The sequence below is a fragment of the Halichoerus grypus genome, chromosome 2 (assembly GCF_964656455.1).
Source record: "Halichoerus grypus chromosome 2, mHalGry1.hap1.1, whole genome shotgun sequence".
Lineage (NCBI taxonomy): Eukaryota > Metazoa > Chordata > Mammalia > Carnivora > Phocidae > Halichoerus > Halichoerus grypus.
In genome coordinates this window covers 27,200,708-27,226,181 of record NC_135713.1, presented here as the reverse complement: position 1 = coordinate 27,226,181, position 25,474 = coordinate 27,200,708, and the positions used below count along the sequence as shown (strand labels likewise).

The 25,474-nt window shown below is 45.2% G+C and overlaps 1 protein-coding gene across 6 annotated transcripts in view; it reads left to right on the top strand.

Annotated features, from left to right (window-relative positions):
• Positions 1 to 25,474, top strand: part of PRLR (prolactin receptor) — a 161,281-nt gene that overhangs the window by 119,357 nt on the left and 16,450 nt on the right. For 4 of the 6 annotated variants that reach the window (XM_036107425.2, XM_078066624.1, XM_078066626.1 and 1 more), the window contains 4 exons: positions 1,202 to 1,263; positions 19,586 to 19,698; positions 22,459 to 22,591; positions 23,918 to 24,087. In XM_036107425.2, the coding sequence (XP_035963318.1) occupies positions 19,629 to 19,698; positions 22,459 to 22,591; positions 23,918 to 24,087 (373 nt within the window). In that variant the 5' untranslated portion in view covers positions 1,202 to 1,263; positions 19,586 to 19,628. Of the gene's footprint in view, positions 1 to 1,201; positions 1,264 to 17,964; positions 18,085 to 19,585; positions 19,699 to 22,458; positions 22,592 to 23,917; positions 24,088 to 25,474 lie in introns of all 6 variants that reach the window. The other 2 variants (XM_078066628.1, XM_078066625.1) reach the window with 1 other exon arrangement.

Genomic DNA, 25,474 nt, shown 5'->3' with positions numbered 1-25,474 from the left:
GCAAAGACGTCTGGGCTCTCCATTCACTTTGCCAGTAGTGGTAATGCTGAGATAGTGGGGTGTGTGAGAGACATCCTCAGTGGCCCCACTTGTCACTCTCTCCTCCATCAGTTGAGTCAGCATGGAGAGTATTCAACACTTGATTCCACAAGGGATAGTCCTAAGGATTCCGAATTTTGAAGATATAGAACTTATTTGAAGGCATTGTTTGGTCTGCTACTCTAGCTAGATTATTGTAGCATGGAATGCACAAGACTAAGTTGGGCACTGAATTAGGAATTGCTGTCCATATATCAAAGCAAATTTTATAAAAAGGAACTGCAGACATAGAGGGGCCAAAAATCATTTTTGTTCTAATTCAGAGCCGTACTACTGGCAGTTGTCACCTTGCGCTTCCCAGACTGAGGCCAGTCAGTTCCCAGAGTTGAGAACGTCCTATACAAAACCCGGAGCCAGGTATACTGGAAGGAGCAAAGTGGGAACTGTGATTTCCAGTGGGCACGGCCCAAGTGACACAAGCCCACACCCGACAGCGCAGTGAACAGCCTCACCAAAAGTTAGTCCCACTTGGAAAAGCATTCTTCTGCCAACGCTCATGTGAACCCATGAGACAGCATCAGATCTGAGCTTCAAGTGAGCGTGGCCAAATGCCCGACTTCAGCCACGGCTGTGATAGGAGTTGTCAATAAACTTCACTCAAGGTCTCCAGGACCAAATTTCATCAAATCTAATCCCAATTAGGATGATTGACAACATTTGAGTAAGATCTATGGATTAGATAGTAGTACCGTGTCGGTGTTAATTTTCTGATTTTAATCATCACACTCTTAAGGTAAGAGAATGCCCTTATACTTAGGAAAACATACTGAAAAATTTAGGGGTTAAGAGGCATCATGACTGCAACTTATTCTCAAGTGATTCAGAAAAATAACAATTTGTGTATACGGAAAAGAAAGTGATAAATATGGTAAAATATTACCTGTTAGGGTATCTGAGTGAAGGGTTTATGGGATTTTCTTTTTTTTTATGATTTTTGCAACTTTTCTATAAGTTTGAAATTACTTCATAATAAAATTGCCAAGAAACTAATTCCAAAAAACGAGGGCTATCGAATGCAGTCATGCTGGTGCTGTTCAGTGAGTCAGAAATGATCTCTCCTCTTTGTCATCCTTCAGCTAAAATGAGTCATTTTCTCTTTCAGCTAAAGAACCCTTCTATTCATGGAGGTGAACACTACAGAAGCTTTCCACATGAACCTTGAAGGTAAGGGGAACTTGATCACATGTCCCTCTGTCACACCGCCCGTCTGTCCTGCTGTCCATTTCAACCAGGCAAGGACGGGGACTCGCCTATCTTGGGACTCACTTATCTTGGCTCAGAGAAAAAATACTTCCAAACTGGTCAATGTCTACATTGTCTCATTCTGCTGTTCTCAAAGACCTTTTCAATCTCCCCAGCCTGTCCTGCTCAGACGAACCTTCTGTTTTTCTAAAAGGAAATACCAAAACTATTAATAGCTGGCATCTCTTAGTGGTGCAATAATGAGAGATTTTTATTTTCTTCTTATGTTTTTTCCATAGTTGAGAGATTTTCAACAATGATTGTGTTACTTTCAAATCAAGAAAAGAAATACTGTTTATTCTTATTTTCCCAAGCAGCTCTATGTAAATTTTTGCCATAGCTTTCTGTGCCCCCCTCAGCACCCTAATGTCATCACTGCTTTGTGTCTCCATCCTCCCAGCCCAGTGACAGACCTCATGGGAAGACTCATATGTGATAGGCCCTGGATCTTCTTCTTCTACCATTGGCAAGCAAAATCATTTCATGGCCCCATGGCCCACTGCGTCCCAGGCACAATCTGCTGGGTGGGATCTCACAAGCTATTGGTTGCCTCTCCCCTACTTACAGTATCCTATTGCCATTTTGACATTGCCCTATTTGCTGTTTTGGTGTTGGAATTGGGTAGAAGTACTTAACTCACATTTCCCCCCTTCATCCCAACTCAAATACCATGCCCCCATTCCATCTCCCTAGGATGCCAGGCCCAGCTGACAAATCAATCATATGAAGTATCAAGACTCCACTTTACCGATGGAGAAACCAAGTCATATGGCTTTCCTCTGTATATACTACAGTAAAATGGGATCTAGACCCACTGAGACCAATGTGACTGTGTAACCCTGAGAACGCACTCTCTCTTTCAGAAGAAGTTAAGGACTCTTGAAGATATGAAACTGACTGGGTCATTGGTAGAAGAGAACTGTGGCCAAAATTGTCCTAGGATTTCCTGAGGCCACCCAGGATATTTACTAGTCTTCCAAATTTGAAAAAGTGATAGCCTTTTCAGGGTCATAGGGCACTTCAATGTTAAGAACCAAACCTGAGCTTTCCCTGTGGCCCAGAGATTCTCAGCTTGAGCACTGTTGACATTCTGGGCCAGATCATTCCTTGTCATGGAGGCTCTTCATCCCTGGGATCTTAGCATCATCCCTAATCTCTACTCACTCAATGCCAGTAGGACAGCACCCTACCATACTTGTAATAATCAGCAATGTCCCCAGATGTTGCCTAAGGTTCCAGGAAGGACAAAATGTCCCCCAAGTAGTGATAATAAAATAATGCCAAATGTCCCCTGGGTCGGGGAGAGGGGAGCACAATCAGCCCCATGGACCACCACCACTCTAAGTTACCTCAGCCCAACAAGAACTTCTGTTTTTCATGCAAATGGACTGAAATGTATAGTATTCAGACAGAAGTGGCCAAAATGCTCTGGCACAGAAGGACCCTGTGGCATAATATAGCCTGCCCAGGAGTATTTGGTAACATTGCAACTGGTGAGCCAACCTAGCCAGACAACCAACCTCTCTGCGTTTCTGCCCCTTGATGCCAAATCCTCAGAGGATTTGTTTGAACGGAATGGAAACAATGAAGAACAGGGTAGCACTGAATACTGTGAGTAGTCCTTCCATTCATGAGGACAGAGAGGTCCAGAAAAGCATAGTGTAGTCTGAACTGTGTTGCAAAGCACCAGGGGGGTTTGGCTGCTATTTTTTATTTTTGCACTAAAGATGTGGGACTCAGTCTCCAATTACTTCATAAAATTTGATATTTTTAAACAAATAGGCACCCATTCTTGGCAGTGGTTTAACTGGAAATCCCTTTTCCCATTCCTCAGAGAGTGTAGAGCAGGTGAGGTTGTGGGAGCAGATCTACCATGTACCATTTGGTGAGCCAAGGCCCCGAGAGTAAATCCCAAAGTGCTAGGATTGGTATACACATTTCCTGCTCATCTCCACGTGTGCCTTTTTCTCCCTCGTCGATCTCCCTTCCCTGCACCCACCTCCCACAACCCTCCACCCCTTACTCAACCTAGTGTTTGGTTTAAAAAACTGCCTCTGATACCCATGAGTATCTGTGAAAACACAGGCAAGAATTCAAGAACACTTACATGGTCATCCAAGAGAAACAGAAATGCAGCTCAGTTTCAGGGTGAAAAGAACAACCAGAAAGCAATGTTCATAAAGGAATTAAGAGGGGAAAATCTCCCTAAAAGAGAGGATTATAATTAAGCCTAGAATCGCAGTTCCTGGCCAAGACTCCACCAAAAGTGCCACTGTCCCGTTTGTGGCCTTTAATCTGGTGTCTGGTCTCTTTGACTTGTCCCAATGTCTCAGTGGGTCTAGATCCCATTTTACTGTAGTATATACAGAGGAAAGCCATATGACTTGGTTTCTCCATCAGTAAAGTGGAGTCTTGATACTTCATATGATTGATTTGTCAGCTCTTGTCCCAGTGACCTCCCTAACAATCTCTCCCTGGCACGTCCTCCTGAGGGTGGAACAGAACACCACTCGGACCGGCACACCAGGCTCCTTAGTAAGAGCTTGGCATCCTCTGGGCTCTGCCTATTCCAACTCTCCACCTCCAGCCTTTTCCCAAGCTCCCATCTGCCCAACTCCGACCTTAACTTTTTCCAGACTGCAAGGGAGTTTAGAAACAGCCCAGGACACTGGGGATGGGAGTGGGGGGGAGTGGGGGGGTGGAATGTGCCCTCCACAGAGTGTGCTTTGAAGTGTGACTGAAACTCTATGCCTGTAATCTTTTCACCCTCCATGTTTGCCTGCCAGAGTCCTTCAAATGCCTATCATTTGAGCCTCTGCTTTGACTAACGTATGGCATTGCTCAAAACCTATGCACTGACCTAGAACGGTAAGACCTTAATTTATGAATAAGAATCCGTTTATCAGAGTAGCTTATTGGTACTTCTCTAAGACGAAGGCCTTGGAATTCGGACACAGGACAAGTTCATTAGATTGCCGCAGAGAGATTGAAATGATGGAGGTCTTGAGCTCCAGACCCACACTGTCCAATACACTAACCATTAGCCCCACATGGCAATTTACATGTAAGTTTACTGAAAATAAATAACTTTTAACTTTTGAAATTCAGCTCTTCAGTCACACTGACCACATTTCAAATGTTCACATGTGGCTAGTGGCTACCATATTGGACAGAACCGATAGGGAACATTTTCATCATCATAGAAAGTTTCATTAGGCAGTACCTGAGGCTGTTACTAGTGATGGGGAGTTTTGGAGAGGAAGCCTAAAATCACCAGTTAGGTAGGGAGGGATAGAGAAGAGTAGAAGGAACAAAATTCCAAAGGAAAGGTGAAGGGGGATGAAAGGCAAACTTTGTATGCTTTGCCAAGGGCCCAACCCTGACCAAAGATGCATCCACTCTGTCACAGAGCTGTCTATGTTGACACCTGCGAATAAAGGAGTGACTGGGGTCAGCTTTGGGCCCCATTTCCTCCATTGTATGGCCCCTCAATTCTGTGGGCTCCTTTTGAAGCAAGAGACCCTATCCCAGATCCTGAGCTGAGAGGGCTCAGCACATCACTCACACACAGAAGTCACTGGGCTCCCAGTAGCATAAGGCATCCCATCAGTATCCAAGAGTCCACTTAGAGCTGGGACTTGCAAATCAAAAGACATGCAGGGGAAAAGGAATAACTTCTCCATCTGGAATTAGACCTCCAGAGAGTCTGGGGGACATGGTGGATCCAAGCAGCTGTGGTCATCCCTCACTCATAACAGTGATTTGTGCCTGCACAGTACTTGCCATCGTGTGGAGCATTTCACATATTAATCCAGCTCAGCCTCCCAATAATTGGCTGAGAAAAGCAGGGCAGACATACCCTCTTGTCACTTTCTCGTAGAAGAAATTCACACTCAGAGAAAGAGATGTGCCACAGTTGATCAATTGGTAACTGGCAGAACCAGCTCTGGAACACTCTCGTCCCACACCGTCTGTGGCTCGTGTCATCTCTCTCTAGTGATGAAGGTTATTTTGTACCTGTCCAAATCCCCACATGTGTCAGCCCCAAAGGGTGTGAACTTGCCTCGGATCATGACTCCAGTTTGTATCCAACCCCAAGCCAATGACAGAGCCCCTCGCAGCCTCATGGACTCTTAATTACCAGTGACCCATGCAAGCTGCCAAGCAAGAGGGCAAGGTGGACTTGTGGCTAGAAAGAGCGCACTGATATGACTTTTCTTAAAAGACCCCTTCTAGACAAATGCCGATATCCAGAAAATGGCAAAAAGGGAATGGTATTCATGGCAGCCTCGGCACCAGACTTCCTGAATCTGTTTTCCTATGCACAAGACACAGGCAAGTACTGTTTCCCTGGGTCCCAAAACTCTAAGTCTGCAGTGGGAAACATGCCAGTGGCTTTTGCTTGCTAGAAAAAGATCCAGAAACCTGGATCAGATTAGTCCATGTATTGGACTTTCAATAGTTTGGGCCAAATATTTATGACTATTTATAACAGCTGACAGAACTGAGCTCTGTGAACAAAAGCAAAGGGGAAAATGCAACCAGCAGTGTCTGCCATGCCCTTATACCCAAGGCTGTGAGTTCCCTCCCCAGGGAAGCCGCCCAGCTCCTCCACCAGGTCAAATCTGCCCACCATTGGCTCGCATGGCACCTGCAGAACTCCCTCGTAATATATGGGTCATTTACATGTAAGTGTTTTACTAGCTTATGTCTTCACTACCAGACTGTTAGTACTGAGGGGGTTGTTTTAGCACAACACTGTATTCTCAGGGCCCTGCCCATGCCTGGTGCGTTATGGATGCTCAGTGGATATTTGTTGAAAGATGGATTCATGAGTGGATGGGTAGATGGATGTGTGGATGGATGAATGTTCCAGCCACTAAACTAGGTAGACCCTGCCTTTTTCTGCAAATGCATTAAAAAGGGCTGAATCATGGTTTTCCTTTTTCCTCCCCATTCTCACTTACTGAAACTGCCCTGGGAGTATTTACCCCCAGACCCAGCCTAACTCAAGGACCTTGGCCATTATGTCTTCGATTGGACAAGTGGCTTTTTGTTAAGAAAGGGCTTCTTCCAAGGGAAGCTGAGTAAAGGGAAAAGAGAAAAGAGGGACTATAAGCCAGTAAGAGACAAGTAATTATCTTGCTGCATAAGTAGTTCACATATTTTGAAGGAAGAAGCAAGTTTGAAAGAACATATTGTACACGACTGAGAAAGGGTGATTAAATCCAGTAGAGACAGGATGTGCTTGTACAAGATGGAACAAAGTGAGGGAAAAGAGGGCGATTTTGGGACTGGTAGTGGTTTCAAGGCTGGGCAACAGGCAAGGAGGTGGGCCTTTAACCCTGGAGCACACAGGCTGTCCCATCTCCTCACCACTCTTTGAACTTCCAGATCTTCCTGCTCTGCGTACCAAGGATGAATAGAAGCTGAGGGGCCAGGGTAAAACAAGTGGCCAGCTTCGGAGAGAGAACCCTAACGAACTCCTTAAACTCCTCTTGAATAAGATGACCCCCACCCTTCTCTGAGGCTCTGAAAAAAAGTTTTTCCATGAAATTGCCTTTTACCCACTTGTCAGAAGCTTAATGGCAAATAATGGCTAGTTACCCCTGGGTATTTTAAAGAATTCTCAGGTGGACACAGTAATGGAATTCAGAGAAGTGGAGGGAATTCTTAAAAACAAGGAAGCAGGGGCACCTGGGTGGCTCAGTCATTAAGCGCCTGCCTTCGGCTCAGGTCATGATCCCAGGGTCCTGGGATCGAGCCCCACATCAGGCTCTCTGCTTCGCGGGAAGCCTGCTTCTCCCTCTCCCACTCCCCCTGCTTGTGTTCCCTCTCTCACTGTCTCTCTCTCTCTCTGTCAAATAAATAAATAAAATCTTTAAAAAAAAAAAAAAAGGGAGCAGGCTACGGGACATCAAGAACCATTGCAGTCACTCTTTACAGCCCGGGCAGAGATGGGGCGCGAGCTCAGACTCACACCCTGATTAACACAGGGAAGTTGGCTGTCAACATCTGCTGAAAATTTTGCCACAACATAAATAAGTAGTTTCTGTATTCTCCGGATGGGGACCTTTTCCATGTATTTACACCATGAAAGGACAGGTTTTTAGTAGGAGACTCTTTTTGTGGTCGTAAAAATTTTATTGTGACTTTTTCTCCCTCAATGACAAAAGTGATAACTTTTTATTTAAGTATTTTAGTAATATTTTATTTTATTTCAAAAGTAATCATCTTTTTTATTTTAAAATCATCCTCCTAGAGATAACTACTGCTAATATCCTGGTGTGTGTATTTGCTAGTCTTTCTTCTGTGCACATAAAATAGAGAGAGATGCAGATATTAGAATTGAGGTCAAAGACATTTACTTTTCATACCCAGTCTTCTTATTCCTTTTCACAGGTTTCTATATCATTAAGTTTTTTATTGTATTTTTTTAAAGATTAGATAATACTTTATTGTATGACCATACCATGATCTAGTTAAATAATCCCTTATCGTTTGATATTTAGATGTCTTTCAATGTTCTCTTTTTACAAATAGTGTTGGAGGGATTTTTTCTTTTTTGTATGGAATTGTTTTTGCACATCTCTGTTCATTTGGAACAAATTTCCAGAAGTGTATTTTTCATTTCAAAGTGTATCTACGTTCACAAGGCTTTTAATATATGTTACCAAAAAGATTGCACCAATTTATACTCAGAAGATAAAGTGCCAGTCCCATGTCTACCCTTGAGCAGCCAGAAGTGTTTGCAAACTCAGTGATACCATCCTGAAATCTTACAGGGGTGGGAAAAGAATAAAATAAAATATTTTACATGAAAATACTTTGAAAATTGAAAGTCCCATGAAAACGCATATTGCCATTATTATCAATTTTTAAACCAGCCAAGACGGAAAAGGCATTACCTCTCTCAACCACATATTCCAATAAGTAGCAGCACTTTAAAAAATAAAATCCTTCTCAACTTCCCTCTAAATACAGCTGACACCCAATAAATTCCATTTATTCGAAACCATTTACTGAGCACCTTCTATGCATTGAGCTTTGCATTAAGTATGAGGAATATGGAAGGAAAAAAAATAAACACAGTTCTTGACATCAATGAGCTTCTAGCCTCAGTAGATACAGGGAGAAAGAAGGGTAAATCGGGATTCATTATCAGGTCCTGGATGCTCTGTAGGGAGGGCATCCCCCATTTTGGGGCGATCCAAGGAAGTCCCAGCCTGGAGGAAGGAAAGCTGAAACTGAGGATAAGGATGCAGGTGAGTTTTGGTTGGGTGGCCACGTGCCAATCCTTACTGCTCCTGAAACAATACGGAGAAATCACATTGAACTAGCAGCTATATTCCTGCACAGAAAGGGAGCTGTTTCTGGGGGTGAAGACTTTAATAAGCCACATGCTGGGAAGGCTAAGACCCCAATGAGGGTATACTTGGAGAGACACTGGATAGGTATAATTTCTCTAGAAATCAGCCTGGTATTTTTTAGTCAGGCAGGAGAGCAGAAACTGAGAGGAGAATTGCTTGGGACCATAGAGGGGATTTTAGAGAGGTCTGGAAGGAAGATGAAAAGGGTGAGATATGGCATTGATGGGGACAGGAGCTTTGGAGGGGAAGACAGAGATGCCTAATAAGGAATTTTGCCAAGTGACTGTTGTGAAGTATGCTACCTGTCTACCCCTCAGATCCTTGCTCTTGTGAATACATAAAGCGACGTAGGGCTGCGTGTGTTCTCCAGATGGGTGGAGAGAGAACGGGGGCTGCCTGCTGGAGGCTGCCACACCTGGTTTACTCATCTTTCATTCTGTAGGCATCTGAGCACTCCTGTATGCTCAGAAGACTTCTGTGAAGCAGGAAAGCCCTCTTCTGAACTGCATAGGATATTAAAGTGAATGTTATCTGCTGTTCCTCTCATCCTGGTTCAGCGTGCCCACTTGGGCTCCGTGTGTCTGTTACATGCACAGAGCTTTCAAGAAGAGGCTGGGATTATAACGGGGCCTTTTAGGCAATCAAAGACATTCAGAAATGCATGCCAGAAATCCAGGTGTTTATCAGCCCCTCTGCTTAGGCAAACCCATGGAAAGCATCCCAGGCCATTTATATTTTGACTTGTAAATAAATTGGCAATTAACAGAACTTTGAGTATCAGCAAAGCAGCAAATTTCCCTTTCAAATCATATTGTTCTTGTGGTGATATTAAAATTAATTTCTGTCTCTAAAGCTGAGTTGAGAAGCATGGGAATGCAACAATAGGATATCTGCCAGGCCAAGGATGAAAATCATTATGGATAATCTTCCAAGAAGAGCGTTTACAAAAATAGGGAAAAATTGACTAACCTTTTGAACATTGACTTCCTAATCTTTTTTCCTTTGGTGGTCTCAGGGTTGTCTGGAAAACACACCATCAATTATATGTTATGCAAAGAGGTGATGTTATTATTATAAAGCTATGAGTCAGCAATGACTTACTGGATTCTGCCAGGCCAAGGTCATGGTGGCCAAGTATGCAGGTATTTGCATAGGCCCACTCACTTCTGTGAGCAAATACATTGGTACAGGAAGCCTAGCAACCAACTGAGAGTTAGACCTACTGTTTGTTGTTGTGCTAATGGTCTGGTAGACTTATTAAGAAATACAAGAAGAAATCCTTTTATAATTGACAATAGCATTTGCTTTTTAAGATGTTAAGCATATTTTAGCATATTTTTCTAAGTGCATTGTCTTACTTTGGGATACAGAAACGCATCAGTATTCAAAGCTCACTTATTCAGCAACCACATCTTAGTTAGCTTTGTTACCCATCTGTCCTTAAGTTCAAATTAATATACATGAACAGCTTTATTGGAAGAATCAGTAAGGGCTCATATCCCTCAGTAATAGGAAGGGCCTATTGATTAATGGGAAGAATGGGTTTCAGAGCTCAAGGTCAAGTGCTCTTTCAGTGGATCTGTGAATCAGAATAATGTATTACATATGGCCTTGTAAACTATTCAGTCAATCAGTCGTCCAACAAGTGCTATTGAACACTGTGAACATACATAAATGTGACAGTGAGGTGGGGGGGGCAGAAAATGTAGAAGAAGCAAGACAGGTTACTCTGAGAGTTTGATGATGGTATTCAAGATGCAACAGTGGCAGTTGGCCACGTGTCAGAGATTTCCCATTTATTTGCAGGTCTTCTACTTGGTTAAATATAGTAGTTACCACCTAACTAAGCTGCACTGACTCTCCCTGGATTAGCCAGGCTAAGTAATGCTAGCCATTATAATACCCAGCCTCTCTATATCTTGGAAGTTTGATAACCAAGGGTTTACTTGTCACGCAAGTCACAGTTCATTGGGTATCAGCAGGGGATGCAAGATCCTTCCATCTATTGGCTATGCTTGGCTCTTAGGACCTTCAAGTCCTTAAGTTCATCTTCCTCTGGCCAGTAATGGATGAGAGAGAGAGAATGAATGAACAAGAGAATGAGAATGTATGAAAAGTTTTAAATACCAGGACCAGATTAGAAGTATATCATTTTTGCTCACTTTCAGACACCACAGCTCAATCACCTGATCCCATCTAATTACAAGAGAGTCAATCCGGTGATCTTTAACTCTGTGCCCAGAAAGAAAAGGAGAACCAAATTTCTGATGGGCAACAGAAGTTTTTACCACTCCTGTGAATGGTCTCCTAGGCTTCTAAGATGATGGGAAAAAGCAGGAAATAAGGAGGAAAAATGCTTTTGACACATTCTTGAGAATTTCTTCTTAGACATGTTAACTTTCTCCAATGTGCGCACAGCCCACTCTCAATGTTTTAAAGATTCTCCCATTAGGCACTTGGCCAGTGCACTTCATCTTTCCAGACCTTAGTCACCCCATATAGAAAAGTGAGAGATTGGATCAGAATTATTTCAAGTCCTTTGGTTCCTTCACATCTAAAATTCTAGAACTCCTGCTCTGCATTTCCTCCTGAGACAAATAAGCAGGGAGCCAAGGAAGCAATGCCATGAGACCAATAATTTATTTTTTTTTTAAGATTTTGTTTATTTATTTGACAGAGAGAGAGATAGCGAGAGAGGGAACACAAGCATGGGGAGTGGGAGAGGGAGAAGCAGGCTTCCTGCCAAGCAGGGAGCCGGATGCGGGGCTTAATCCCAGGACCCTGGGATCATGACCTGAGCCAATGGCAGATGCTTAATGACTGAGCCACCCAGGCACCCCGATAATTTATTTTTTATTTTAATTGTAACTTCTCTTCTTACTTCCCAAGCCCAGGTTTCTACAAATTAAACTATACGTAATAGACAAGATTGTTACCAATATAATAGTGATTTTTTTTTTTATGGCAAAGTAAAGTTGTTTTGTGTATGGGTGAACAGCACATTCACACACACACACACATATATAACATCCACAAAGATCTCTCTGTGAGAAAATAATCTTGTTCAAACAGTCTTGCAAAACATGTTCTCCTCCTACTCTCCTGCCCTGTATTAGTTTCACAGTGATAACAAACAGCGCTGTCTCCGTGGCTTTCAGCAACACTTACTTTTTGCTCACTCTATGTAAGGACGGCAGATCAGCTGCAGGCTGGCAGTGGCTCTGCTAGGATTGGCTGGACCCTGCTGGGCTCATCTAGGTTCCACCTGTCTTCTTGTTCAAGAACCCAGACTAAGGGAGCAGCCACCATCTGGGACATCCGGAGGGCATGTGGAGAACAAGAACAAGAAGGCCTCAGCCAAACCATGCCGTTGTATTTCAGGCTTCTGTTTGGACACAGCAAAAACAACCACAACCATTCACATTCCACTGGCCAAAGCTTTTCACATGGCCAAGTCCCAATCGTTGAAATGGGATGTGTATTCCTACCACAGTGTGTAGGATTATGTTCAGTGACAATGGATGATGATATGTAATCCTGTGACTGGGAGAGAAGAAATATTTGAGGAGTATAATCCAGTCTTCTCACCCCCACCACCTCCATTGAAGTTCTAAATACAACACTTCTCATGGAGAAGTAGTCACTTGACCTCCCTCCTACTGTGGTGGAAAGTTCTTGGGTTAGAGGCAGTTTTGGAAGGAGAAGCAACCAGCAATGGGGAAATAGAAGGATTTAGCAAACATTTATATAGTCCTCATTATAGGCTGGGCACTGTTTCAAATTCATTGCCAGTAGTAACTCATCTGATCTTCATCACAGCCCTATGAAGTTGGACCTCATATTGTTCCCATTTTACAGATGAGGAAACTAAGGCACAGAGAAGTTAAGTAAGTTGCCTATGATCACACATCTAGTAAGTGGCAGAAACGGGTTTCCAACCCAGGTAATCTGGCTCCAAAAGCCCTATTCTTAGACACCAAGAAGGGAAGAGAAATGGGAGTAGTCCAGCACCACAGACAAGCTGGTTGCTGGTAAGCTATGCTTCTAGAGGAGACATAATAATAATGTCTGAAAGGAACAGACCTTATTTCAGTAAGACAAGTATTACTGTATAATAATAATGTTTCAGTAATACTTGTATGTTTTTCAGAATATTCACAAAACTGGACATTCTCAGATTGTTGGGATATAGGCCACTGTCCTAGGCACTGCCCTGCATAAATCTCTTCTCTCATGGAGTTTATGCTTTAGTGGAGGCAGGCTCACAATCAACACATAGCTAAGGAAAAAATATCATAGGTCAATGATGGTAAGTCCTGTGGAAAACAATAAAGTAGGACCGGGAGATGAAGAATGTGGAGCAGTGCTGGAGATGGGTTGCAATTTAAAGATGGTGGTCAATGAAGGCCTTGCCGATAAGGTGACATTTGAGCAATGGCCCAAAAGAGGTCAAGGGGATCGGTATTTGATGAAAGAATGAATGAATGTTCAAGCAGATCTAGCTATCCCTGTAAGCCTTTAAAAAATAAATAAATAAATAAAAATTAAAAACAAAACCAAACCAAAAAACCCAATTACTTATTACTTATGCCCAACCCAGCCACCCTCTGCCCTGGTGTCTCTCAAGCTTAGGTGCTGGCTGAGCCCTGCCCCTTCTCTCTCCCTTGGCTGCGGCCACTCCCATTCCACCAAAGGATTTTCTGCAGGACAGAAGGGGACACAACCATTAACTCCTCTTTAAATGGCCAATGGATTTTTTCTGATTGGGAATATGCAGGGGTCATGTGGTGGTGGGTGTTCACATTGTTCTGGGGGGTGGGATGGAAGGAGAGGGCTTGACGTGGGCTGTTATTAGTATGTCTACACATGCGTGCGTCCAAGACAAGGCTGAGCATGTTTTGCTCAACAGGATGGTGAGCCAGAGATGACAGAGCTAATAGAATTGCTCAGGAATGAGCAATGAGCAAATGAGAAGGTGTGAAGCCTTTGGTGGTGTGCAGCAGAGATTAAACCCGGCTGATATCAAGAATGCAAAAGGAAAAGACAGTATCTGATTTCCTGCTCTACTGACTTCTCTAGGAATGAGAGGGGTTAGATCAAGAGGAGCCAGAACCTGCAAACCAGTCATCCCCGTAAGAAGAGCCGGGGAGTGGAGAGGGAGGAGGAGAGGGATTGCACTAGAGGGAAGGGGGCAGGCAGCCAGCTGAGCTGTGACGACTGGGCATTGGGCAGAGAGCCAGGATCTGCTGGGCCTGGTCATGGGAGAACTTGGGCCTTCACAGTTGACGGCAGAATCACAGAACCAGGGCACCGGGTGGGACCCATGCAAGACTTCCTTGGGCTTCTCTCACTGGACAGACATTTGTCCCAGCGCCTACAGATAGGGCTCCAAGGGCCCCAGCCTTGGGAACCTACCGGTAGAGGTAGCCAGGCAGATCAGCGCGCTCTCCAGGCTGTGTGAATAGACAGACGCTAAAACCTTTTATCACAGAAGCCCCAGGCTAGGGAGAAGGCACACTTAGGAGAGTCAAGCTAGGCTGAGGATTTGTTTGTTTTTTTCATTTCTTTAGGCTATGGTTAAGTTTTTGTGTTTGTTTTGTTTTTATTTTGGTTTGTGTACCCTATTTAGAAAACTGATTAAACAATCTGCCCCCCCATCTCTGAGGCAGTTGTCAGCCAGAAGGAACAAATTAATACTTTGAAGCATTAACATGCAGAGCCAGCAATGGGCACTGCCTGAGCAGGGGAGGAGGGCCTTCTGAAGTCAGCACAGGAGAGGGGAGCAGAAGAGGAAGACAGGGAACTGTCTCCTTGAGAGGAAAATGGAAGAAGGGAACGAGTCTGGGCTCACGGGGCATCTCCCAGTCAGAGGGGATGAAGTTTGACTCCCATGTCCTCCTCTTACGTGGCAGAGCATCGAGTCCAGAGCTGGACCCACGTGGCGGGTGTGCCGGAAATGTTTAACAACTGCCCCTGAGAAAAAAAGAAGAAACAAGAAATCCTGATTGGTAGCATTTGCCAATTCCCGTGGTACAAACACCCCCCCTGTGGCTGATCTCAGGCTACCAACATGACGCCACGCGGCTTCCAGCATTCTGAAAATTTCAACAATTGCCTCCTGGTCTGAGCCGGCCTCGGTGCAACCTGCAGAGAGTCCCCTTGATGTCACAGCTTCTGACACGCTGAGCCATCCTCACAGAAAATTCCCTCAGGTCTCAGGAAAATGCCCTGTCTAGGCCCAGAGGGTTGGAGAAGCAGCCAACTCTACCTTCACCACCACTATCTTCCCTCCCCACCTCTTTGCCTAAGAACCAGCTAAGTGCTTGTTGAAAATGCCCCTTCTGGGACAAACTTGTAACCGGTAGATAAATAAGTCCTAGAGATCTAATGCGGAGCCTGGTGACTATAGATGACGATGCTGTGTTATAAACTTCAAAGTTGCTAAGAGACTAGATCTTAATTGTTCCATCAACGGGGCGTGATGGAGGTGTTAACTAACACTAAGGTGGTAATCATATTGCAGTATGTAAATGTAGCAAATCAACATGATGTACACCTTAAACTTATACAATGTTATATGCCAGTAATATTTCAATGATTTTTTTTGAATTTTAAATGCCTCTTTCTAGGTCCTGCCCTCTAAAACTTTTGGCCCATTATATCTGGGATGGGCAGTGGTGCTTAGAACACTCTAGAAGCAGTGATCCAGGAACACCCATTCCTATTGACGGACCATCCCTGCATCCCCATGGCACCCAGCCCCAGAGCCACCTCTGGGTAGGGGGAGTGTGCTGAGGGAGCCCTTTATCAGGTAGAGGGCCCTTTAAAGGGCACAGAACCCACAGCCCCAAGGGCTTCTGGTGGCCATGGCAGGGTGGTTAACAATACAGATCTCAGAGCCCAACTGCTGAGCTCGTCCCCTTCCATACAGTGCTCACTGGCTGTGTGACCTTGGACAACTCATGGGGTCTCTCTGGGCCCGAGTGTCCTCATCTGTAAAATGGGCATATTAGTAATAGTCCTTGCATCTCAGGTTTGTTATGAGGGGGAGGCATGTAGTGTATCCTGTGTAAGAGTTTGCCAATTTTCTCACCACACATTTTTAAGCACGCTGGAGGCTTTTAAGATAAGGTTGTTGGCTCAAACCACTTACCCCTTTGAGCTTCAGTGTTCTCATCTTTGAAATGGGAGCAATGATGTAGTAGTCATAGTAGCAGTAGGAGGAGTAATTATAGTAGCTTCCCTGCCCACTGCCCAGGATTATTGTAAAAATAACATGTGATAATGATGAGAAAGTGCAAAGTGCTTTGTAAACTATAACTCACCGTGTAGACAAGAGGTTTGTCAACGGATCTTTGATGTTGTTAGTAATTTGAGGCAGGACTCAGAGTCTAAAGACCGGATTCCCGCTTTTGCTCTGCCTTCTACACTGAGTGATGGCGGACAGAGCCGGTTACCTCTCCCAGCCTCAGTTTCCTCTCCCGTCACACGGGGCCTTTAGCAGAGGCATGACATGTGTCAGGTGATGCTGCGCCAGTTAGTGCTCCCCCCCTTCGCTCACACTGGAATGTGCCGAGGGCCTTTTAAAAATGCCTGCGTTCAGGTGGGTCCAACCCTCAACCAATGAAGCAGAATCTCTAGTGAGAAGGCACAGGAATGGGTACTTTTAAGAAGTTGCCTACTTTGTCCTACTGCGAATCCTGGATTGAAAACCACTGATTTCTGGGGCGCCGGGGTGGCTCAGTCGGTTAAGCCTCCGACCCTTGGTTTCCACTCAGGTCATGATCTCTCAGGGTCGTGGGATCGAGCCCCGCATCGGGCTCCGCGCTCAGTGGAGAGTCGGCATGAGGATTCTCTCTCCCTCTCCCTCCCATTCTGTCTCTCTCTGAAATAAGTAAATAAAATATTTTAAAAGGAAACTCACTAATTTCTGCGGAGCAGCGATGTAAAACACAATTTACAACGTAGGGTGTTTTTAAAAATGTTTTTAGCTGATTGATGATCTCATGAGAAACTACTCTGAAAATCAGGCCAGCGTCTGTTTTGCGCCTTCTGCCCGAAGCGTGCCCTCGCCGGGGAGGACTGCAGCTCCCCCGCGTGCTCCGGCCTTCCAGCCAGGCAGGCCGTGTGAGACCCAGCCTCCCTCAAGTCCGAGATGCCGCTGGGGTGCCGCTGGGGTGCCGTGGGAGGGCAGTTGGCGTGCGCGACGCCTCCAGCCACCCGGACGCGTTCAGCGCTCCGCGTTATTACAAGTGACTCCGGTGCAGAGCGTGCGCGGCAGGGTGGCCGCTTACCCCACTTGGGTCAGGAGCCGGGAGACCTTTCTACTCCAGTGCCGTGTGCGTGCGGGACCAATGCAGGGTCAGCTCCGATTTGGACAAACGCTGCCTCCGCCCCCCCTCTGGCTCCCAGGGCTCGGCGCGCCCACCCGGCGGCCTCCCAGCAGCGTCTCCACCACGTGCCCCCTCAGTGGCCCCTCTGGGGGTCCTGGAAGAGGGGCGCGGGAGGCTGTCTGACATCAGAGGTGGGCAGTTTCTATCAGCCCCTGGATTGTTTCTAATAACTCTCACACAGCCATGGTGTTCTGACGGCGCCGCCCGGCTCTCGTGGGATGGTCATTTATAAACGTCGTTCCCTTGTGGAAAGTGCCAGACGTTTCCCACCAAAGGATGTAGGGAATAAGATGGACAAGTGTTTGAGAAGCAATAAAACGTCCACTTGATCATTGCAGTGATAAAAAATAATAATAACGGATGGTCACATGAGCAAGGATCCCGCGGTGAAGGTTCCCTGGCAAATGTGTAAATATGCTGTGGGCGCTCGGGCCACAGAAACAGGTCGTCCCTGCAGCCGCCCCCCTCCCCCTTCCCCTTCCCCCGCCCCCCGCAGGGTTCCCCTGAGCACCGCATCCCCAGCTTTCTGTGCCTGCGTCAAAGAGCAGCTACCCCGTTCTCCCTAAAACCTCTTCCCTCCCTTCTGTCAAAGACAGAAAACTAAGCCGGCTCCCGTCTAGTGTTAGGTAAAAGGAACACAGGACCAGTTCTCTTGTATGCAGAGTTTCATCCCATATCTTATTAGGTTCTTGTTGGGCTTTTTCACCTTTACGGCTTCAGGGATTCACTTGGTCACGCTACAGGCAGTCACTGACCATTGACTTTGGGCAAAGTTTATATAATGCTCTTAATCTTGAGCCTTAATCTCAGCCCTCTGCAGCTCTCCCCACCCTGAGCAGATTATGGCTTCTGTTTTCCAGACTGAAAGTTGGCCTTCTATGTTGGAAAGACAAGCCAGACTCTTGGAAATCAAACGGTGCCTATGGGGTTCTCTCCCTGTTATTTTAGCCTCAGGCCATCTAACCAGGGTGGAATCGCAGGTAAGGAGACCTGGTGGCCAGACAACCCCAACCAGGCAGACCCCAAAGGAAGCACCTACTACAGTTCCTAACGCTTAAAACCAGGGATGAATACATGTAAAATTTGTTTGCAAGAAATAAGACTTTTTACATTTTTAGGACAAGAGAGACATTTGAAATTTGATTATACCCGTTATGAGCCTTTAGCAACTTGATTTAAATTGAATGACCCAAGGGGTTGGATGGGGCAGGTAGTTTAGAGTGTGCAACCTGGGGAGGGGGAGGCATTTGGAAGGAAGAGCAACTAGAACGTCCCCAGAGAACAACATACTGGCTTCCTCACAGGAGCCGTTACTAAACCAGGAGACCCAGTAGAAGAGAGTGCTTGATGGTGCCTAGATGCCCCAAATCTCTGTTGCCACTAAGATTTCTATTTCCAAGTATGTCTCAGAGGGAGTGGTAGCGGGTAGAGAAAGGCTTCTAGAAGTTGTCCATGAGGTGGTGTCCAGCGGGCACGTGGGGAACCAGCTGTGGCCAGGAGCTGGTCTCTTCAGGGCTCATCAAACAACACCCAGTCATTCCAAACGTCTCAAATGGGCCTCTGGATGTTCTTCCCTTGATCTGTATAAATCATAAGATTAAAAAGAAAATATATGCCATGTGTTTCCAAGAATTTACACTTAGTTCATCAAATCTGTTGTTTTCTGAGAGTTTTTTTGGAGTCCAACAAGACTAATGAGCCTTTTTCAAATGTCGTTAAAAAATGTTTTCTTCTCAGAAGGACATTTAGAGGCTTTGAAATTTGTTCCAAGGGTAAAAATAATAGTATTAATAATAAATTGCTCAAAACTCTCAACACGTACAGGTTCAAAATTTATTTAATACTCCCAAACCAAGAGACATGAATTATTACTGGGGTTTGTCATTGCTTGAGAGAGGAGAAAGAAAGCACAGGGAGGTTCAGTAGAGTTCACTGTGTGGTTCACAGTTATGCCCATAGCCCAGCAAACTTCTTGCTCAGCCTACAGTTTCAGAGAAAGCCCCCCCCAATTCGGCATCTATGAGGCCCCGTTGATTTTGTACTGAGGCGACTTACTGAGCGGCTGACTTTTCAGCCTGCTTTATTTTTGGCTGGTCGATCAAACCCCTCCCAGGATGGTTCTCTTGTAGGGCATGCAATCTGTGTCACGTAAAATGGGTGATATATGGTTAAGTGACCACAGGGTGGAAAGAGGACACTTTTTCTTGGGGGCTCTGCGCACAAGAGCGGCGGCCCCGCGGCTGCCCGTGAACGTTGTCATCTGGTGACCTCTGGTGGTAGAATTTTTCCTAGCATGTGTGCATGGATGCTTCTGAGCCAAGCCATCCAACCATGTTACATTTTCCTACATTCCTTTCCTCCTGTTTTGTCATTCACATTAAGCAAGGAGCAAGGATCAGTTGCAAACACCCAGAATAAAGTGGGGCGTGTGCCTGGCCAGAGTGTTACTTTACAAAAGTTGCCCGGTGCCTTCTCTTTCAGTGAACGTCTGATACATTTCCTGTAGAAAGAGAAAGGAGCCAAAATGAAGGAAAGTGTGGCATCCACAGCTGTTTTCATTTTGCTACTTTTTCTCAACACCAGTCTCCTGAATGGTAAGTAAGGGACTGTCCTGCTCTCTTTAATTCCCTGGGGTGTTTCTCGAGAGGGTGGAGAGTCCATCTCATCCTGCAGTTACAAGAGATGAAAATGTCATTGACTGCTACTAAATTATCTGCAACATTTTTGGCATTAAAATCAATGCAGAAATTAATGCAAAAGAATGAATGCAGTGAATGCAAAAGCGTGTCCCTGCTCTCTGCCTTCTATCCTCACCCCGGGACTATAGCGAAGCATCTCGTATGAACGACAAGACCAGAGTCTCAGTCCAGCTGCTGTCAGCTGCTACTAGCTATGTGACCTTGAGCCAATCACCTAATCTCTCTGGGTTTCCACATTTTCAAAGTGAGGACTATGATGTTCCCTCCACCTGCGATGAAATAGTGTACGTGGAAAATCTTTGAAAAACAGTAAAGAGATAAAAGGGATTGCTGTTATATGGTGGGAAACATGTAGCTAACTCTATTATCTGGGCTAATGGGAGAAATGAAGTTCACAGCTAGAGTGTGCATGCTGGCATATGTACATTTCTGTGCGCCCAGCTCTGTGCATCTTTGAGTGTGGATACTTTTGAATATACTTCTGTGTGTATTAACTTCTCTATGTGTATCTGATTGCAAATGCTTCTCTGTGTATACCGGTGTGTGTGCCTCCATGTATGTGTGTATTTCCGTGTATGTTCCCAAGTGTACTTGGGAGTATGCAGCTGCAAAGATGTCGGGGCGGGGGGGCTGTGCATGTGTGTGTTTGTGAGGTGGGCTCTAATGTGGACGTAAGTGTGTACCTGTGTGTACGGTACCTAGGTGGTTGTCCCTCTGTGTGCATTTTATAAAGATAGTGAGACAGTCCATTAATTTTCACTGTCTCTGCTAAAGTGAGTGAAAGGAACATTTGACTAGTTGTAATTTCACAACTGTGCTCTCTTCTCCTGAATTTCCTAGAGGTACCATGAATAACCAGTGAAATGTGAAAAAGATAAGCTTCCAGAGAGAGAAAAAAGAGAGCAGAGATCAGCATAATCCATAGAGAAACTTTTAAGTACTCAAATAATCAACAGTTGCCTTAATTGGCTTCTGAGGATGCTCATTATTGAGCCATAGGGTTTGGGTTTGGTCTTTTTTTTTTAATTTTCTTTCTGTCCCACATGCTCATCCCCAGCCACAACAAAACACAACAAACAAATCACTTCAACCTGTGACATTATCCTAAAGAAATTTTCCCTGGAGCATAAACAATGTTACAAATTTTGGCAGACCTAACCCCAGGCTGGCTGGCATGGAGTTTTAAGGTTTCCTATAATTCTTTGATGGTTTTCAGGGTGGCTGGGAGCTAGAGGGTAGCTTAGCCCCCACTGACACGATCAGCCTGCTGTCCTCAGCCCCAGCCTGTGCACTGCATCATATCATTCCATGACTTTCTGGCCAGTTTTGCCTGGTGTCCCCTCTTCCCATGCATGTTCTCCTCCAAACTTACTCTTTCTGATCTGGTGCTCAGAGAGAAGTTCTGGCCAGGAACCAGTGGGAAGGGGTGGGGGGAGACAAGTATAAGAGAAAACAGAGAGAACACCCCTGAATTGCTGAGACTGACACCTTTCAAAAGCTCTCCTCTCTGCTGCTGATTTTCTGAACTAAACAGTCAGTCATCCAACTGGGCCAAAAGGAAGATCACCTGGGGTTAGTTATGTGGATGGGCAAAATGGGGGTCCTGCCTAGCAGCACAAGGCAAATGCCCAGGGCCACCCTTTTCCTCTTTGGATCTGACAGACAAGGAAGAGGAGAGGGGGCCAGGTCACCAAGAGCTTTGGGGATTCAGCAACTGAAAAACCCCAGCCTTTTGACATCGTACTTTCCCCATCACCTTATTCAGACCTTCTAGCTTCCAGCTGGGATGAGATATGGCTCTTGGATAATAATGGTAGCTGGTAACCAGGAGAACAGCTGGCCACTCCCCCACCTCTTACCATGCCTCCCCCCACCAAAAAGAGCCAGAGAACTACAAGGAAGCCCTTTGCCAACTCACCACAAAAGGACCCAAGGGGAAAGAGGGAAATATAAGGCAAAAAGGACTAAAAAACAAGAATCGGAAATGGGGGCAGGAGAATGAGGACATAGACGGTGAGGCTGGGTCAGAGGTCCAAGCCAAATGGAATCGAGGAAAAGTGAAGGGAAACAGGAAGGAAAGGAGAAGATAGGGGAGGGGAGGGGAGCAGCCAAAGGAGCGTCCATGATGCAGAGAAAAAAAAAACAGAAGGTCCCAGATGGAGTTAATTGTGTGGGAATGGCAGAAAAATGGAGAGTCATGAGCAGATGGAGAAGTGCCAGAGAGCACTGTGTCAGCAAAGTGTCCCAGGATGCTTGTGCCTGGGGCAGAATTCTTTTCATGGTCACCCTTCTGCTATGGGAGGATGTCAGCTGCATAGACTCTGGGATTGTGGAAGGGCCACATACTCTTCAGTCCAACATCCAGCTCACCCTTCATGTTCACTCTGTTGGAATTTTACAGTTAGTGACCCATCCTAGTTAGTGGCCATCTCTACCTCACAGGACACACACACACACACAGCTCTCTCTCTCTCTCAGTCCTGCCAACATCGGGACAGCCCACAGAGGAATGTTGCTGGCATTTCTGAGCACCCCACCCTTAGGCCCCCTCACACCTCATCACTGACCTTGTCCCATCAGTCTGCTTCTGTCACCAGCAGGAGGGTCCAATGGTTGAACGCACCTTGTTCCTAAGTGACTTCTGGCTTTTTCTAGGACAATCACCTCCTGGAAAACCTGAGATCTTTAAATGTCGTTCTCCTGAAAAGGAAACATTCACCTGCTGGTGGAAACCTGGGGAAGACGGAGGACTTCCTACTAATTACACGCTGATGTACCACAAGGAAGGGTAAAAAGTTCTCTTCTCTCCTATCAACTGCCACATGACTGCTCTCAATCTCCCGGCCTAAAGTTAGAGTTACCACACTCCCCTGGATTGGCATGAGTAAGGCTCCTACCACCGTGGAAAAGAACTTCACTGCCCATGCCTGCACTCTCCTGTTAATGTCCTTGACGAGCTCTCTCCATGTATATAAGGTCATCTGCTACCCCAGCAATATAGTACAGCATTATTCCCAGTGTCTGTCCCAAGGTCAGGTTGTATCCCAAAGTCACATATGAATCTTTCCTAAATGCTAGTTACTTTTAGATGTAAACCTTGTGCCATTTGTTACTTTTGCAATCTCAGAGGATTATCATGTAATCATTATGACCAAGAAAGAGCCCTATAAGCCAAGAAAGGTAAGGATTTTTTCCTTAGCATTTGCTGATCCAGGATCTCTGATCTTCCAGAGGGCATATTTGGAGCTAAGGTTGCAGTGAGGGCTAAACAAGGTCATCTCTGGGTGAGGATCTTGTTTTACAATGAAACCATCCTGGAAAGCCTAGGAGGGCTGTATCCTTCCTCAGTGAAAAAAGCATTTACCGGTTGCAACAGCTGACCCACATCCTGAAGACGGCACTTTGTTGTACACAACGCTGTCATCCCTCCTGGGACCTGGAGGAGTATCATGTAAATAGAGTTCAGGAACTCAAACTGACAACCAAAATGAAATAAGCCTTCACACCTTGTGCTGTGTCTTGCGTTGAGGCCCTGATGTCTACATGTGAGCAGCCTAATGAGGCCACCTGGTCCTAAAATAGCTCCTTTCTTAGTCATGTTACTCTGTTGCTGACTTAGGGCAATCTGGAATATACTGACGGCAATGCTTACCCTCTTTCATATTTTTTTAATGAAATGTAATTCAACACATATGCACAATAAATGGTGCACCGTGCGTGGCCCCCGGGATGTATGTAGAGGGGAGAGTCACATTTCCTGAGATGACCAGCAGCAGTTCCCTGGGTAGGGCGGCGCCTTGGCCATCGAGAGCTCAAGCATTTATTGGCAGGGGGCATATATCCCAAAGCCCACAAAAACCTATCGAAGGGAGGTGTTGATGAGCAGCAGAGTCACTGAGGACCTCACGTAACCCTTCCACCATCTCCGGCACCCTCTTCCTTGTCTCACCCCCGGCTGACATGGGCAGGACACAGAAGTTTGGGGAGCTCTTCCTCACTCTGGTTCTTGCATCCCAAATGTCTGATCCCCAAAAGCCAGTGTTACTAATCTACTCAGGAGATTAAACTCTGTTTACTACTTTCTTATTCACTGCTAATATATTACTCATTGCAGAGAGACAATCACACACGAATGTCCAGACTACATAACCAGTGGCCCCAATTCCTGTTACTTCAACAAGAAGCACACCTCCATATGGACAATGTACATCATCACAATAAATGCCACAAACCAGATGGGAAGCAGTTCCTCAGATCCACGTTATGTGGACGTGACTTACATAGGTAAGGGGAAGGGCGACAGGTAAGGAATTTGTTATTCAGTTATGGATTTACCAATAGTCAAACTCAATTTGAGTCTTCTTGGCTTTTGGTTGCATCCCCAAAAAGAAAGATCAGAAATTTTACAATATCCTTCTCAACTGAGTTTCTCAAACCAATTTTTATCAAGTCATTCATGGCAATAGGACTGGCACTTGGGATCCTTATGCTTCTGTGCTTTCCCTTGACCCTTCTTCTCATCCTCTTGCATCCAGAAGGAATGTTCTGCTTATGCGTCCCTTATCACTCCTTCCCTCCAGCCCTGCTCCTGCAACCGATGTCCCCTTCTCCCTTACTTTCTCTCTCCCGATGGAACACAGAGCTGCTCCATGGAGTAGCAGCTCCTAGAAGGTGTTCATCTGCTTCTGCACCCACAGAGATTGCGCCAAACTGATTTCCCCCAAATTCAATTCTCAATATACCTGTGCTTCTTAGCAACTGGAGCTATTATTTTAAAAATAAATAATTTGAGGAGTAAATACTACTACTTGAACAACAGGCTGAAGGCCAAGATCACAAGTACAATGTTTGGAGAAGTCATTAGCAAAGTAAAACAAAGTCAACCCAAACGCTGCTTCTGGCTTTGCATGATCAACAGTGAGCTGCAGGGCAATTAGGCATCACTGTAGTGGCCTGGATGGTGTGGCAGGGGTGACAAAGGGAATCTTAGGACAAGAGATGGCTTGGCCAGGCCGGGGTTCAGCCCTCATCTTGGGTAATAATCTAGGGAATAGCTAATTAGGTTCATGTTTACCCAAGTCTTCTGGATTTACCTAACACCACTCAGTAAGGAAAATCAGATTAGGATTCTGAAGTGTTCACTTGCATATCATCCCAATGGCATGTTATCAGTGGTTTATCCTTAAAAACTAGAAAAGCTTCCAACACCAACCAGTACACACTTAAATAATTTCTCTTGCAGCAAATCACTGGAATGAGCCTGGGGGTGGAAACTGAATGTGATCTTAGTTTAAGAAACTCAGAAAGGCAACCCCAGTGGCAGGTAGGAATAAAATAAATTCTAGTCATATAAATTACTTGAGATATAAAGTCTTGAAGATGCTAAATGCCAAATAATTCCTTTGTCGTGGGCTCTCTCTTACAGATTTAACATATGAGGGCAAAATAGCAAAAGCAAAAGAAGCTCTGAAATGAGCCATTGCTACAATGAATGTAGTCACAAAAGACGGAATCACTAAAGAGTAGTGCATTTAAAAAGTGAAATCGATGAGGGCATCAATTTCACATGAGCTGTGGAAAACAAATTCTCTGGTGAAAAATTGTTGGGCTGTATTTTCCAAAATAATGAAAGAAAGGTTTATGGAACTCTCATATCACCCTACATCATACA